The sequence below is a fragment of the Contarinia nasturtii genome, unplaced genomic scaffold, assembly GCF_009176525.2.
Source record: "Contarinia nasturtii isolate CC-2019 unplaced genomic scaffold, AAFC_CNas_1.1 Cnas_scaffold_1699, whole genome shotgun sequence".
Classification (NCBI taxonomy): Eukaryota; Metazoa; Arthropoda; class Insecta; order Diptera; family Cecidomyiidae; genus Contarinia; species Contarinia nasturtii.
In genome coordinates, this window is record NW_022199032.1 from 3,545,658 (window position 1) to 3,562,380 (window position 16,723).

The 16,723-nt window shown below is 33.7% G+C and overlaps 1 protein-coding gene across 8 annotated transcripts in view; it reads right to left on the reverse strand.

Moving 5' to 3' along the window:
* LOC116346875 (elongation of very long chain fatty acids protein AAEL008004) overlaps positions 1-16,723 on the reverse strand; it is a 34,769-nt gene that overhangs the window by 1,053 nt on the left and 16,993 nt on the right. For 2 of the 8 annotated variants that reach the window (XM_031777133.1, XM_031777137.1), the window contains exons 2-7: positions 6,072-7,271; positions 2,985-3,175; positions 2,300-2,380; positions 614-776; positions 375-408; positions 106-208 (exon numbers count right to left, since the gene is read on the reverse strand). In XM_031777133.1, coding sequence (XP_031632993.1) covers positions 106-208; positions 375-408; positions 614-776; positions 2,300-2,380; positions 2,985-3,175; positions 6,072-6,186 — 687 coding nt within the window. In that variant the 5' untranslated portion in view covers positions 6,187-7,271. Of the gene's footprint in view, positions 1-47; positions 209-374; positions 409-613; positions 777-2,299; positions 2,381-2,984; positions 3,176-6,071; positions 7,272-7,507; positions 7,633-7,708; positions 7,744-7,799; positions 7,999-8,786; positions 9,014-11,756; positions 11,872-16,723 lie in introns of those variants that run through there. The other 6 variants (XM_031777131.1, XM_031777132.1, XM_031777130.1 and 3 more) reach the window with 6 other exon arrangements.

The following is a 16,723-nucleotide window of genomic DNA, read 5'->3' on the forward strand; positions in this document are numbered from 1 at the left end:
GTGTGTGTGTGTGTGTGTGTGTGTGTGTGTGTGTGTGTGTGTGTGTGCCGAAGAAAAACCACAACAATATTGACATGGACATTGATATACAAAAATATTACTTACAATTTGCAATTCGGTCATATACTTTTTCCACCACAAGTATTTTTGGTACTGAGGCCCCATTGCTGATAGCATATAATAGCTGTACATACAGATGTGAACGAAGCTGCGAGACGAAAATGATTTGAGATAAAAAAACAAAAGGACAAATACATCAGATTTAATGCCATTTATCTTAATCGATACAGATTGAGTGAGAAGCAAGACGGAAAAAAACTGATCGCAAAAGAAAATGAAAAAATTAAGATATTTACAATGTGATGTGTACTTACTTATTCAAAATATTCGGGAAAGTTGCATTTCCACCTGTAAAATGTCAAAGAACGCCCGCCAAAAGCGATTGGTTTTTCGATTAATACCGGTTACATTAAATTGCATTTTTTTGTGTGTGTTCATGATTTTCTTTTTAGTTTTTGGTTTCGATTTCTGGTTATGTTAATGTGGCGTTAAGTCGCAACTACGTACAACTGGTAACTCGAATTGTGGTTATTATTGACCGATAATACATTACCTGACAAAAATTTGACTAAGATCCATGCTTCAAGTGGGGTCAATGAGTGATGATACAAGTGCAACCATGTGAGTTGTGACTTCTTTTTCTTCAGTACAAAGAAAATTGTGTCCGCAAATTCGGTCAATTTTGACAAATAATACACATAGCACAAGTTTAACATCTAGAATATACAAAACATACGGCACCAAGAGTATGGGGAAAAAGACGTCAAAAATACATAGAAATAAAAAAAACAACAACAAGAAACATGTCAGAAAAATTAAAACACGGGGGGATTTGCACAAAATTCAACAAACATTACATAATGCTTAAATAAACAAATGGATTTCAATGTAACGTGAAATATTGTAATAAACATACACATTAGCTCGATCATATATTCTAATGGTCAAAATGAAGATAAAATTGAATGAGAGATGTGTGCCGTCGGGTCTTTGACAAGGTGGGTGTGCACTCGCGCACAAACGAACGTGTTCTTCGTGCGAGATAAATCATGCCAACAAATTGGGATTTCAGTGTAAACATACGCGCCAGATTGAACGTGTATGATTGATGGTACTTTGTACAGCTTTATTGAAAACATTAAGTACATGCACATATAAAGAACCGAGAAAGTGAGATATAGAAGCGAAACGCGTACACATTGATTTCTACATGCCATTTTAAGAAAATGCCAATTGCCTTTTTGTCGCGCCTCTTTATGATCGTCAGAAGAATTAATTCGCCATCAAAAGGCACCAAAAGCAATTGATTCGATCAATGCACTTTACGTGCATTCAAAAATCCATGTTCAACTCATATCTAGATGCTCGCGTGACGGTTGCGCGCATGTTGTGAGGCGGTTGGTAGATTATTCAGTTCACGGTGATTTTTTCAGTGAAAGAAAATGTACAGTTTGATTGCTTGTAGTACATGTATATAATTTTGCCTTTTAACTTATAGATTTTTAGCCTCACTGTTGAGTTGTGCACCAGCAACAAAAGCGATGGACTCTTCTCAAGCCACTCTACCACTGCCATTCACCATTGCTTATGATTTCCATCGGAAAGGAAATAGAAAGATAGACATAGCAAGAATTGAACGACCTTCGAATGCCGTGTAATTGTTGCTGCTGTTTCGCTTAGAATATCTTAGTTCCATCAATCGCATTGTATAATATAATTTATGTTTACATTTTTGCGTGCGATATTATTTACTTTCGGCTTTAAATACATACGCGAAGCGGTAAAAACCAAATTGGCAAATAACATATTTAGCATGTGATTTGTACTTGGATCGCAATTATTTTGCGAATTATGAGTCTATTCAAATTTACAATACAAAAAGAAGATTCTTCCTATTTTAAGTGATTTGGTACCGATTTAATGGTCATGCTCAAAGCAAATATTTAACTTTTTTGGCTTTTGTTCCGAGAAAAAGAATCAGTCTGATTGATCGTATCGTTTGGTGTTGAAACATGCCTTTCTGATGATTCAATTTTGTTTCTCTTAGAATGAAGATGGCTAAAACTTTCTATCTCGGTTATCGTTTACATCATCTTCTGTATATATACAAAATGGATTTTTTTTATACATTACACATCTTGACAATGAAATGCACAATCGTTCGAAACAATATTAGACACGGAATCATGCGAGAGAAAAAAAACGATTGCGGAAGAAAAAACATAGCAAATTTACTTACCCTTCTCGATTGATATGAATCAGTATAGTCCACAGGTTGACAACTCAAGCTATAATCTCTCCACCAGCCAGCTGCTAGATGCTAAAAAGCACGTACACAAAGAAAAACAACGAATCAATTCAAGAGTGTAATTACGATGAAACAAAGTACATTGATTTCAACGTTGCACAGATATCAACGTCTTTTGAATTGATTCAAATCGATAATTGGTTTACAAATAAACTATACAAAAAAACGAATTCATAAACAAGATAAAAACGGAATGGGACAAGAGAATGATGGAAAAATTAAAATGGAAAATTGAATACCATGAAGAGAAGGAGAAGAAGACGGAGAGTAATATAATCGTTTTATAGCTCAAGAGCAACGTTCATTGCTCACTTGGGTCATACATTTTTCGAGGTCGTTGACAAGACCGTATCTCTTCTTCGGCTTCTTCTTCTTCTATTTCCAATAGAATTAACAAGCCATCATAGCGGAAGATAATGACATTTGGATTGGATTGGATTGAAATTGAAATCGAGACCAAAAGAAAAATAAATTATTGACAACAACGCATCGCAATCGTGATTGTAATGAAGAGGATGGATCGTTCGAATGGAGAACAAATCAAAAGTGAAATAGAAACCACACACTCACACCCGCATAAATGGAGCGATTGATGTGCATTGTGCTATACACTTACCTCGTAGAACATGTATGCACTTAAAATTACTTGGAATGCATTATAGAATATAATTAAATTTTTAATGTCCATTGGTTTTCTATCTCGCATATAAATGGGACCGATGATCAAAACCCATGATAAATATGTGACGACCATTCCAAGGGTTGGCAGTGGATTATTCATGAACATATAATATTTTGCTCTTGGATCTGCAAAGAGAAAGAGAGACGAAATAAAACACCAAAATAAAAAAGAAACACAATAATACGAGAAAAACAAGATTATTTTCAATATCAACCACAAGGTATATTACGTGATAACTTTGTAAACTTGAACTGTTTGCCATTTTCTCAATTTGCATCATATCCATTATCACCGAAAGGCACACAAGTTCACATTGCACACTTGTTGATCGCCACACCAACCGGCTGGGCTGGCCACCAAATCCCATGCACAAATACATTTGATTGCTGGTGCAGCAGCGCGCGTGTTCACACACATGCATTAACAAGCGGACATATCAAGAAAGAGGAGAATGCATTTAACCTTTCTCGTATAATATGCATGTTGTTGGTGCGATTTTTATTACCCACATTTGCAATCAATTCATTTGCAAATAAATTTGCCACTATCTATATGATCGTCCATTAAAATTTCCAGAAACTTTTAAATAAATGTTGACGTATACAATGGTAATTAAAATAGAACACCTCTGATCATTTCCCATCAAAACCAAAAAACCAAACACACACACAGCCACAGAAATAACAAACAAAACAATTGAATGGGCTGAATCATATGTTCATTGTTGCTATAATTTCATTGTTTCTCATCGTGTTTATTATTGTTATGATTACTATTATTGCTGCTGTAAACTTGTACACATAGGTACGACGACATTACCACTCAGTGTGTCGCGATAATATTCGAGTTTTTCTATATTTCATTTCATTTTCGTTCATCATTCGTCTCACTCAGTCAACATATAATTTACTACACATATTATGATCTGTTGTTATACTTGTTGAACTTGATACTTAATTTTTTTTCTGTCTTGAATAGTAGTTGCCAAAAAAAATTGTTGAGCGAGAGAGAAAGAAACTGAAAATATTTTTTTTTGGGCTTACGAATTTAATTAGCATGACCATGAACGACTGTCACAGCAAAATGCAAGAACGTATCCAACATCAGACATGGCAATTCTTTGTCTCTTAGTCTTTTAACATCATAATTGATACGGTGATTCGAAAATAAACCGACAAACATGCGACACAACCTCAAGCACCGCACAAACAGAAGCAACTCTGACTAAGAAGTAATAGTAATCTACATAAATTAATAACAATAAACATCAACCAAAATAATAACAAAAAAAGTTTTATGAATGACATTTTCTAACTAGCGAATGATTTAAAAAAATACATTTCATAGATTGTGGTCTATTATGGTATGTTTTTTATTTGACACTTTATGGTTAGCGCTCTGCTGATGATTTTTTCTTCTCTTCTTCTTGTGATAGCGTTCGGTAGCATTAACACGAATCATAAAAATAATCATTGGCACAGTAATTGAGCGAGGAGAATGCGCTAAAAGAATGGTATTGTCTGTTATGTTATATGAAAGACGACGACGACGACGACAGAAACATCCACGGCAAGCCGGAGAGAAGGAGAAAAAAATAAATCTTGAAAATAACGATGACACCGAATCAGATTTCAATGTTTCTGAGCACACAAATTTGTTGTGTGTGTGTGTGTGTGTGTGTGTGCGCGAGTGTTTTTTCGTCTTTATTTCATTGATGTACATCGAAAATTGAATGCACAGAGTACGTCTTTGTTGGAATGGCAATGACTCAGAAATTGTTATAATCATCATATAATCATACACTTTTGCTTACATTACAATTTGTTGATACTCGAAAATAAAGGTTTTTTTTATTGAAATCAAGAATGCTCAATTTAGACGCGGGATGTTTTTGTCTCGAAATAATACATAATCATGGAAAAAAAAGACCAAAAACAACAGTAATAAAATAAACACAGAAAATTGAAAACCAACAAAAATAATAATCAAACAATTCTCGTATTTAACATAAACATATAGTTAAATCTCGATCGAAAGAATGTAAACGAAACTATAAATGCTTGGCGCGCGCTTCTTTTCTGGTGTTGATTTCGATTTAGAAATAAAAACACACACGCACACACAAAGCATTGCAAATAACATGCTACCGTTTATAATGTGTTATATGAATTTTATTTGATTTATCATCATCACATAAATAGCCACCGAAAATAGCCACGTTTATGCGTTTGTTCTCGTTATGAGTGGATTGTATGTGTGCGTGTAAGTGAACGAGTCGGAATAATGATCGAACACGCGCACGCACAAAGAAACGATTTTTTTTTTAAATATTTCTTACAAATAACGTATGAAATCAAGAATCTGCGCAACCGAGCATATAAAAAAACATTGTGCGCGCCAATGCTGCTGTTTCTGCTTGTATTTTTATTTCAGTTCTAGTCTACCATTTGCTATATAACGAACTTTTTTTCAAATATACATGACATGATAGCAATTACAATTAAATTACCGTTCGCTGAATTTGGCGTATATTTATTTCTGTTCATTTAGTTTTTTGTTTTACTTTTGTAAATTGTTGTTGTTGTTATTCTTCTTCTTTCAATGGAATTTTTCTATGGATGTGCATGCATGTTATGCAACGGAAAATCGACCCTCAATACAGAATTATATGTATACAATCATAGAGCTTTACGTTTTTGATTACGCTAGATTCGAAATGATAATTTTAAATATATACCAATTTATCGATATTGAATATGCTTAAACAAACAAAATACCAATAAATTGTAATGTAAAAGCACTGTAAAAAAAGAGAATATATTTATATGCATGCGTGTCCATGCAGTCTTTTTTATCGTTAGTGCAATTTTATTGGCATATTATACTTATGGCAAAATGGCAAACAGTCAAGCGCTCGATCTGGTCAAGCTTATGCGCATGATCGTAATGATCAATATATAAGAATGGACCGTAAGAATAAAATATAAATAGAAAAATTAAAATGAATGGTACTGATATTACCTGCCACCTCTTCTTCGACCATAATCCAATATCGTTGAACCAATCCGGTTAAGTTGTTTGGATTGTGCGAGTAAAATTCATCCATGGCGATTTTCACGAATCCGGCGTCAGTCATTTTGATGATATTTTTTTAATGGTAAATTATCCTTATTGCAACCAATAATCAATGCGCGAATATATATATGCAAGAAATTTATTCGTTATTTTAAGCACACGACCGTCAGTTTTATTCACTAGGGTATTTTATCTCTATTCTTTTATTGTGTTTCTCTTTTGTCGTTTATTTAATTTCACAAATAGTTTTAGAATGAACTTTTATTTTATTGCTGTGAACTTTTTGGCACATAAAAAAAACTTCTTCTTTTTTTTATTCTTCCCCAGTCGCGTTTACTCTACGGTTTTAATTCCAATATATTTCTTTTTCGTTATAGAAAATATGTTTGCAATTTAACAACTGTCATATTTCTCAATTTATTTTTGTGCACATTATTTACCGCCCGTTTCGTCAATTGAATTCGGATGCACTGAACTGTTTCGCTTTGTTAGCTAGCAAGTACTGTTTCATATTAGCTCAAATCAAAGTCGAATTTAAGATTGAGTTGATTGTAAAACAACAACACTCAAACGAATTGCGAAAAAATTAAAATGTTTAACAACAACGGAAAGAAAAACAATAATAAAGCTCTAACAGGAATAGCGAAACGATGAACAATGAACAAAACGGAAAATTTTTACGGCTGAAAATCAATGACAAATGTTTATCAGATTGGATGAGCACTGACCACACAACACACAAAGTTTGTCTCACAATTAAATTCTTTTTCTTACTCGGCGCTGTCGGTTTTCGGAAAATCCGTGTGTCGTTCGGTGGCGATAGAAAACAATTCAATTGCAATATTTTAACGATATGATGAGCAAGCAGATGAATGCGCGCCCGATTTAACAATGATGAAAAAAATAAATACAAACAGAAAATTTAACAACAAAATGGATTTTGCTTTGTTGTCACAGTATGCGTTAAATCAGTGTGTCAGCTTTAACGTATGTTAAGTTAATGACGATGCCACTCTCAGAATCACTTTTCAGGAAAATTCGCGAAACGAAACACTTCAATAGGCTTCTGTCGCAGTAAATGTTGTTGTGGTTGTCGTTGTCGTCGTCGTTGGTTTTACTTAATTTTGCGCTGCGTTAAACTCGTTTCTGCAAGATTTAAAAAAGAACATACACACAAAACAATATAGAAAAAAAGTAATACAATACATATATGATAATAAGATGAATAGAATGTTAAATTGATGAGTATGTAACTGCTCCTCTCTACATATATAATTGAACTAAAGCGCAATGTTTGATGTGAAGATGTATAATGACTGCATTGCAAGTCTCAGTCGTAAAATAGGAAACTTATGAGAATGTTATAAAAATGATATGGACACCGCAATTGTTCTCTTTATGTGGCGATTTGTTTTTTTATTATAGCTCTCTTATTTATTCTGCCCTTTTTAAAAAGAATAACGATTTTTTGACGGCAATTGTTTTCGAGAGAAGATTTGCAATTAAAATTTAGTTTTTTTTCTTTGCCTACGAAACGAAAATTCTTTTTCTAGAAACAAATTATGTGCAAAATAACCGCGCACCAGAACTGCACCAGCATGTTCATTTTTTTAAACTGAATCGAATGGAGGCAAATTAAATACTAATAAAGAAAATAAAAATAAAATACTTTACGCTAAATTTCAGTTGTATACTTGTTTTCACCATTAACCCATACGTACAGGTAATATAACTACTTTTCGTAACTTTTTTTTTCGTATATACACATATAGATATTTTTTCGGAAAAGAGCTAATTTTTGTTGCTCGTTGCTTTTGTGTGTGTTGGGTGAACTTATCACAGATTTTGTTATTATTATTTTTTTTTTAATGCACAACAACTGAACCACACACCGTCAACGGTAAGTTTTTAAACATGAATGTGGTGTGGTATGGTATGGCATGGTACAAATCGGTATCGTATGCTATATACCTCAACAAATCATTCTGCTTAAGAGCGGCCTTGACGAGGCAAAAACGCATGAACACATATACACATCACAACACCTGAACCAAAATGATACTAAGCTATGTCAATGTACACATCAACTAGACACACACACACACACATACACATACAACATTTCGATATGGTCGAATGCCAAATATGCAGTCGTTTTTTATTTATTTATTTACTGGCCATTATTACTGTTATTCTTATAACTTCCATTTAAATCATTTTCTTCTCGTATGACGAAAACAACGAAAAAAAAACTCGATGGCAAAAAAAATTGAAATGACATAAAACTTCTTGAACATAGCAACTAGAATCTTATGGCATTTTGTGGAGGGAAAAAAATGACGAAAAAACGGAATTGATGTGAAAAGAAGAGGAAAGAAACATGATCGTGGAAATAAATAACAATAATAAAAAAAATCTATATAAATGAGTCGCTTGCACTGTTGGTAGAACTTGAATCAAAAGGTTGGATTAGAGCAATCACAATTGACATTCTTATTTCATTGGATTCCATCGTAACATATGTTGCCTTTTGTATAAACATACCGATTATACCAATGGCATCGTTGTTAATGCACACAAAATTCACGAAACTATTGGATCTTTTTACAAAAAAAAAAATCAAATTTTTATCGAGAAAAAAAGAGAGTGAAATAGTATTACCGTTACGCACGTTGGAGTCATCAGAAAATCATTGCGTTGTATTGATAAATCCAAAAAAACGTGTTGCCCTTTAAATGCTCGTTAGATAAGATGAGTTTGGCAATGCCTATTATTGTCACTATAGACTCGGGTGCTCTATGATCAACCGATTTTGAACAAATATTTTCGACCCAACGATATTTCGGAGCGAAAATAAAACAAATGATAATCCGAATCGATTTGATTTCCCTCACTCTTTGTCTCTAATGATAACTCTCTGGCTCTGTACCGTCAACGCTATCGATCGTGCGACATTTATTGGCTCAACGTTTTTTTTGTATGTCTCTCTATTTCTCTCCATAAATTGAGATTTTTCGTGTTTATATGCGACACATTTCATCGAAAAAACCAACCAAATACAGATTAGCAATTCAAATTTAAGATTAATATCAAGTCATGATGATTCGATTTCCTTACTTCTTTTTGATCATGTCACATAAAATCGTTAATTGTTACGTAGTTTTTGAATCAATGATCGAAAGCACTTCACACGCTTGCAGAATGAGACCAATTTACAACATCAATACCATTTGTTTTGTTTGGAAAACACAGACGCCTCGCGGACCAGTGTTACCGCATTCTTTGTTGTGGTGAAATATCCATAATTTTTTTTTTTTGATTTTTTTTCCACACGGTGGCCGATTTTGTATTTGACATTACCTTAAGAGGATATACATGAGCTTTGACCGAATGACACACATGCCAAACAAGCTTTAGCCGAATTTTTACTCAATTAATTCGATGAGTCGTGTGACAAAAGATGTACGCATACGCGTAAGTGTCAACACTGGAACAGGTGCAAAATCATTACAGAAAAATTCACGCAATGCATTGAAGAGAAAAAATGTCTTGTCTTCATTATGTACTAGTTCAATTTTCACAGTAGCGTGAGAAAAATCAATGGAAATAAACCACGGATATCTTTCAATTTCTATATTTGGATGATGATGCTATGAATCAACCGATTGCGATTTGTAAAAAAAACGTGACTCAATCAAATATGCACATTTTAACTGCGGTTGCAAAACAACACACGATAAACATTTGATAGGAATAAATTAGAATCATTTCCTGATACAACAAAAAAAAAACACTTGACTCAATCGGGAAAATTAAAGTTTGACTGAGTATTTTTATTGTGTTTGTTTTTATTGGATGATCTGCCGCTGTAAATTGCAATGATGCCATTTAAGCAAATGCAAATGAGATCAAGTGTATGTGAGTGAATGTTTATCTATTTTGTACAGTAATTTGATTGTTGATTCTGCGCGCACACAACATGAATGTCATCCAATTTATAAGCCATTGCGATGAAAGATCAAAATCATCCGATGCCAGATGGTAAAAAGATACACAGCACAAGAATGGTGCATTAGAACGCTTTGGACATTCGCATCGAGCCAAATTGCTGATGATTACGACATAACATTTATGTTTGACCCACTTGCCATTTGCTATGACTTCGGTGTCTAAAGAACAGTCTCGATTCAACAAGCATTCAACAAATAGACCAATGTACTTGACTCGTTAAATATACAAGATTATTTATTTAAATGCAATATACTGCAGGCGCGAACGAGCGCGCACGCTCACACGGTATTTTGACTGTGTCGTTTTCGAAGCGAGTTTCTTTTTCGTTCGGTGCATGTGTGTGTATGTGTGCTTCCCGCCGCAAAGAAAATGCATTGACCGACCGAAAGAAAGACAGTAGAAAAAAAAAAACAGTTTGATTTTTCGAAGAGGAAAAAAGACGATGAAAATATGGAAAAAAGAAGGCAACTAACGAATTGGAAAAAAAAATTATAATCATACAAGCCATTGAACAAAAATGTGTAAATTATTGAAAATACCGTAATAATAAATTGATACACACTCGGAGGAAGGAAAGTGGGTCATGGCTATCAATCGAAATCGAGAGTATATTAGCAGCAGATGTATTTTTTTTATTCGTTCATTCATTTTCATTTTCGGTGTATGTACTGAATGAATGTTAACTTATATTGCGATTCCATACTATGTGTATATAAATCGCAAGAAAAATAAAGTGCCAAAGTAGCTGGCAACAGTGCACACCATGTATGAGTGTGCGCGTGCAGCCGACAAGTTTGCTGCACTTCTCTATGCAACCATACAGGTTTTGATTTGCGCTTCGTCTTTTTTTGTTTTCGTTACTGCTGTTGATTTTTTTGCTGATACGTTTTTTTTTTCTGTTTCGTTTATTTTCCTCGCATGTTTTTTCATGTGTCTTGACCAAAGTGTACGTTTATGCGCTTGCTCACCATTTAAACACATATCACGGCAATAATTCGAAATACGTTTAGTTATACATCATTTGACTTGATCCGATAATTATATAATTTAAACCGAAAATGCAATAAAGTAACAACTGAACTTCTCATTCCTTCCATCAAATTGATTTCATTTTATTTATTTGTTCGTTTTCTTTTCGAAATATTTTACTTTGACTCTCGACGATGACTTTCAAAACAAAAATGATGAAACTGAAATCGAAATCAATCACCGTTATGTGCGGCGTACGCTTTGTTGTTGTTGTCTGTACAAGTGTGTACGGTTCTCAGCCAGTTTTTTGGGGCCAAAGACGAAAGAAGGACTCAATTTTTATGGGCAATTAAATGCAATTTAAGCACTGATCGACAATTAATCATCGTTTTATATTTTCATTGTACAATTTGTTATGTTTTTCTTCGATTTCATTTATTTCCTCATTTTCAATTCAATTTCAAAATATCTATTAGAATTATTCTTTGTGAACCGATCAACATTTAAATTAAAACAACAACCAATTATGATAATAATTTACAGTTATAAACAAAATGGTAACCAATATCAACTGTTAAATAAAATTAAATGGAATGAAGAAGTAGCAAAGAAGAAAAAAAAAACGGAAAAAATATTGCAAAATAGTCTTACTGAATGCGTCAACTAACACACGATGTTACACTATCAAGACCAAAAAACCAACTCATAACTTAAAATGTGCTGCTGAAAATATTTTAAGCATCAAACGTCCGATATCGCTTTTAAAAAAGTGATGCACAAGTATACGTACATGGGCAAACGTGCACACATACCAACCAATACATTTATGCCGGAAAGATTGAAGCAGGCTCGACCATGCGAGAGATGCTATCAAATACGCGCTTAACGCTTATGTGCGACCACGCTTAAGCGGTTGAAGCCAAAACGAAAAAGCTAGACTGGTTGTCCTTGCTTAACGAACGAATTGCATGAGTGTTTGTGTTGTCATACAATACGCGCTCATCTTAAAGCAATCACATGTACATGGTATGTATCAGATTGCCTCAAGAAGCTCAATTTTGTTCTAGAAAATGTGAAACACATACATCGTTAAGACATCGGACGTGCCAAACGAAACGAACCAAATGGCAACACAACACGTATAAAGCTCGCTGGTAGTATGCAAACCATCGAACAGAAAATCAAAGAAAACGAGACATAAAACAGAAACATAGAGTGTGAGATCGAAAAAGAGTGAGGGAAACATCCGGAAAATACCGATCAAATTATTCTAATTTAGAAAAAAAATCACCTTTTTTGCCAAAATAAAGCACAACATTTTCTTAATTTTAGCTAAAAACCAACCAACAAAAAACTGGAAACTAATAAGCTAAATTTTGTCATATCACCGCATTCCGATGAGATAATTGGACGACAAGCATTGCTTAATGATATGGAGGAAACTTACGAAATACAAGGAAAATGTTTCGAGGTTCATGGCTTTGTTATGAAAAGCTAATGCCATCATTTGGAATGGGTGACGCATCTCCATCAAAATACAACAAAAATATTTTATACATGTTGAATAAAATATTTATCATTGATCTGATGCAAGGGAAATTTGAAGGCCATTCAACTGTGAAGTTTGATCACACGACATGCGTACCATCAATGTTTACGCTTTGTCAAGCCAATATTATTTATGCATATTTTGAAATGGATGAGCATTGTATATAGAGTAGTTTTGGTGCCATTGTGATGGTTCACAGAAGAATAATTGACAGAAGAGTTGTGTATGTGCGCCCGAAATATGGTAGCGTTTAAATTCAAATGTTATTGCTGGGCAATAACCATTTAAATTTGAATTGAAAATATCACAAGTGATTAACCTCTTAAGCATGAACAATGGTCATTGATCGGTGAATGATCGATGATGAGGACCATGAGCCATGGTCTTAAGGGTATTTCCGCTTTCAGTGCTAAGTTCACATATAATAAATACAGCGACGCTTCTCTCTCTCTCACACACACACTCTCCCTCTTCATTCTCAATTGATTTTGTGTTTAAATTACGATTGCGAACCTTTTTCTCTCTCATTCACTCTATTTATTTGTCATTTTTTACGTTATTTTCCAATTGCTTACAACGTGCATTCCGTTCTATGCACAACGATAAGGTAAATGTAGAAAATACCGAAACGAATGAAAAAAATCTGTCTTGTTTACTACATGCACCACTTACCAGTCGCCGTTGCATCGTTCAAATAAGAAGAAAGAAGGAAAAAACAGAAATTGATTGCATGGGAATGACACACGGCCACAAATTAATCGGAGAACAAGTAATAAAAACCTGTTCAAGTACCGATGAGATGGTTAAATCGAATCGAAATAAAAATTCTCCTCACCACAAATGCCATGCAATTTATGATCGCAGCCGGTAAGAACAGTTTAAATGCATAAGAAAACCAACAATTTGCACATTCCATAATTAAATCGTTCTTTTTTTCTATTTCTTTTATCGATTTGATATGATAATATACGTAAATTTCCACTCGAACAAAATCGAATGAAAGCTTTTGAATGTTCAAGAAAAAAACAACATTTAGAAACGTCAATAATAAAGATGCATTTTAGATAGTTCAGGAAATGTTCTATGCGTATTTATTATCAAATAAAATTGTGTTTTGCAATCAACGCAATTAGATAGCTGACGCGCTGTGCATCCAATACTCATTTGGAAATGGTTGCGTCATGCAAAAATCAGACACGCGTACGTGCCGGTTTTCAGCCACTCCAGAATTCAATGACTTCTTTCGAGATTCTTTTTTTCTTCTTCTCAGATTTACAGAAAAAAAACATGTTACCGCTTACATTCCAGTCGGGCGAAACAATTCTCTCGATAATACGATGTCTGGATCACGTGAGGTGTCTGTGAATGCATGTGTCATTTTTGTTTTCTTCGCTTATCCGATTCGATGACCGTGCTTAAAAAATGACACATCTAAACAATCGAGTCACGAAACATTTTCCGGGCTATTTTTGACATATCATAATCGAATCGGCTTCCAGACGGGTAATTAAAACGTAATCGTGCATGCGAATCATTGTTTTTCATTTTATTTTCTATCGTGTTCAATTTTGAACATTATTTTTATCATTTCTGGATGTTGTCTTTTTTTAAAAACATCTTTCAATGAGTTATTATGAGAAATTTTCAACTTTTTTTTCAAATATAGTAAAATAATTAAAAATCAATGTAAAAATAGAAACTAACACTGAAAAATGTCTAAGGAAATTCAAGATTAAGTAAACTTATTGAAGCCAGCCGGTCATGATGAGTCTTAAAAATATTGATTAAATTCAAAGATTTGTCATACAACTTATGCATATTTTGATTTGATAAATTTATGATTGAATAAAGAATCTATACAATAAATGGTGTTATATCTGTTCAAGAGAGAGAAAGAGATATGAAAATTATAGTTGACTATTACGATAATGTTGTGGTATCAATGATTTTGGCAACCTTAAAAAGATGATTGAACTCGAAAAGTCTGTTCAGCATTTGTGTGTTTGTATAAATGTGCCAATAATTTGACCCCGAAAGTAGCTAATTTAATCTAAGTCGAATGATGTCACAACGAACAGACACCATACACCAATACATTTCGCCAGTATGTGAATCAGGTTTCATAAATTCGATTTCGATGGTGGAGCAATCGAAGCATATGTGTAGCCGCAGCGAAATTTTGTTTTCATGATTTCACGGTCAAATCTTTTCTGTTGAATAGCACATATGTAATATTTGATGAGTTATTATCTTATTGAGATTTGACGATGGTACACATAACTATTCAAATGATTAACAATACACTAACAAAACAAATTGTTATTCTTCCAATGTCGATCAAAGTTGGTTACTTTGCACTCTTTCTTTTTTTTTATTGCTTGCGTTGCGTTTTGCGGTTTTGCTGTTTTTTCGTCTTTTTTTTATATTTCCACTGAGTATGTGCTTTTTTCGTTAATGCGAGACATTCGCGTGCGCTGCGCAAGAACTATTTTGCATTGCAGAATTTATGAAAGTCCGTTATTGCAATAACGATACGAAATTTTACTGGTTTTTTTATTTGCGTTGAATGATATTTTGAGTGAGGTACATATAAAAAAAATTACACGTGCTTTTCGCAGCATTCTTGCGTATTTGATTTCGGTGTAAGTGCCTTGAATTTGTTTTGTACAATGCGCTTTGAATGCTACATATATTTGGTGTGTGTGTTCGATTAGACATTATTATTGTGTAGATGATTGTGTACACATAAAATTGTATGTATATGTGCGCGCGCGAGCTTGCAAATGCTGAATAAATAACATTTTATTTTGATTGTATACCAGAAAAAAAACAGAATCGTTGCCATTCAAAAATTCACATCTAAGCTAACACCTAGCAGCACGCATATTTTCTGAAATCCATACATTTTTCAGACAGTCGGGTGGCTGATTCTATTGAAATGATACGATGTCATATATAATCAAACATTTCTCTCTTTGTCTGTCTGAATTGAAAATTGAGCTCATGTGTTAGATTTCACACCGATTTTTTTTCTTATTTTGCCGACGACGCAAACCGTTTATTTTATTATTTTTTATCTTCTTTCAGCTTAGTATTGAATGAAAATAGCACATAAAATCGAGTCGGTTGCTAGTTAAGCCAATCGATTATCATATGCAAAATACTGCCGAAACAACAATAATAAAAAAACCAAGATAAAGTACAAAATATATGACAAAAACCACAGCACATTTTTCGGGGAGAAAAAGCAAAACGACGAAAAGAGAACAGAAATGAAAATAAATTTGTAAAAAATTCGGGATAATATATGGAGACAGGAAAATAACTAATGAACTTATGATAGAACCCCGAACGGAGACATTGCCATTGAGTGACATCGATTTTACCGTGTCATTTGCATAAAATTCTTATCTCGTATGAGGAAAAGAGGAGGCCACAACAAAATTCGATGCGAAAAAAGAGGACAGAGAGAATCGCTAATAATCTATCTATACATAATTGAATAATAGGAAGGAACCTATTCATCGTTATACATCGTTTTGATGATATATCAATGTTTCTAAGCGCGCGTCCATCGTGCATAATGAGCCCAGCAAATCATTTCAGGTGTGTTCGAAAGTTTACGGCTCTTTTTTATCTTTTCAATGTCAATTAAGGTTATCTGTTGATACGTGTAAACGGTCATTGATTCATGCCATCGCATCCTGTTCAATATCTTCGTTCCGATTTGAACGTAGAACCGTACGCAGGTCACCCAATTGATGAGCTCACTAAATTTATTCACAATAATTTTAATTTTTTTATTTTCATTTTTCGGAAATTTGAAACGGGGAAACTCCGAAACAAAGAACCAGTCTCTACTAGATACAACCGAGTTCATTGTATATACTGATTTAATGTGAAGGATTTAACGAACGAATGAAATAAAAAAAATTCATTGACAATCAGGAATTCCTCTAGTGATGCTGATTCAATTTAAATGATCATGATGTCATACATACACATGCACGAACACTGGTAATCATACGCACATAACTTACACGGATGTAATTCTTTTTCGATGTGACAT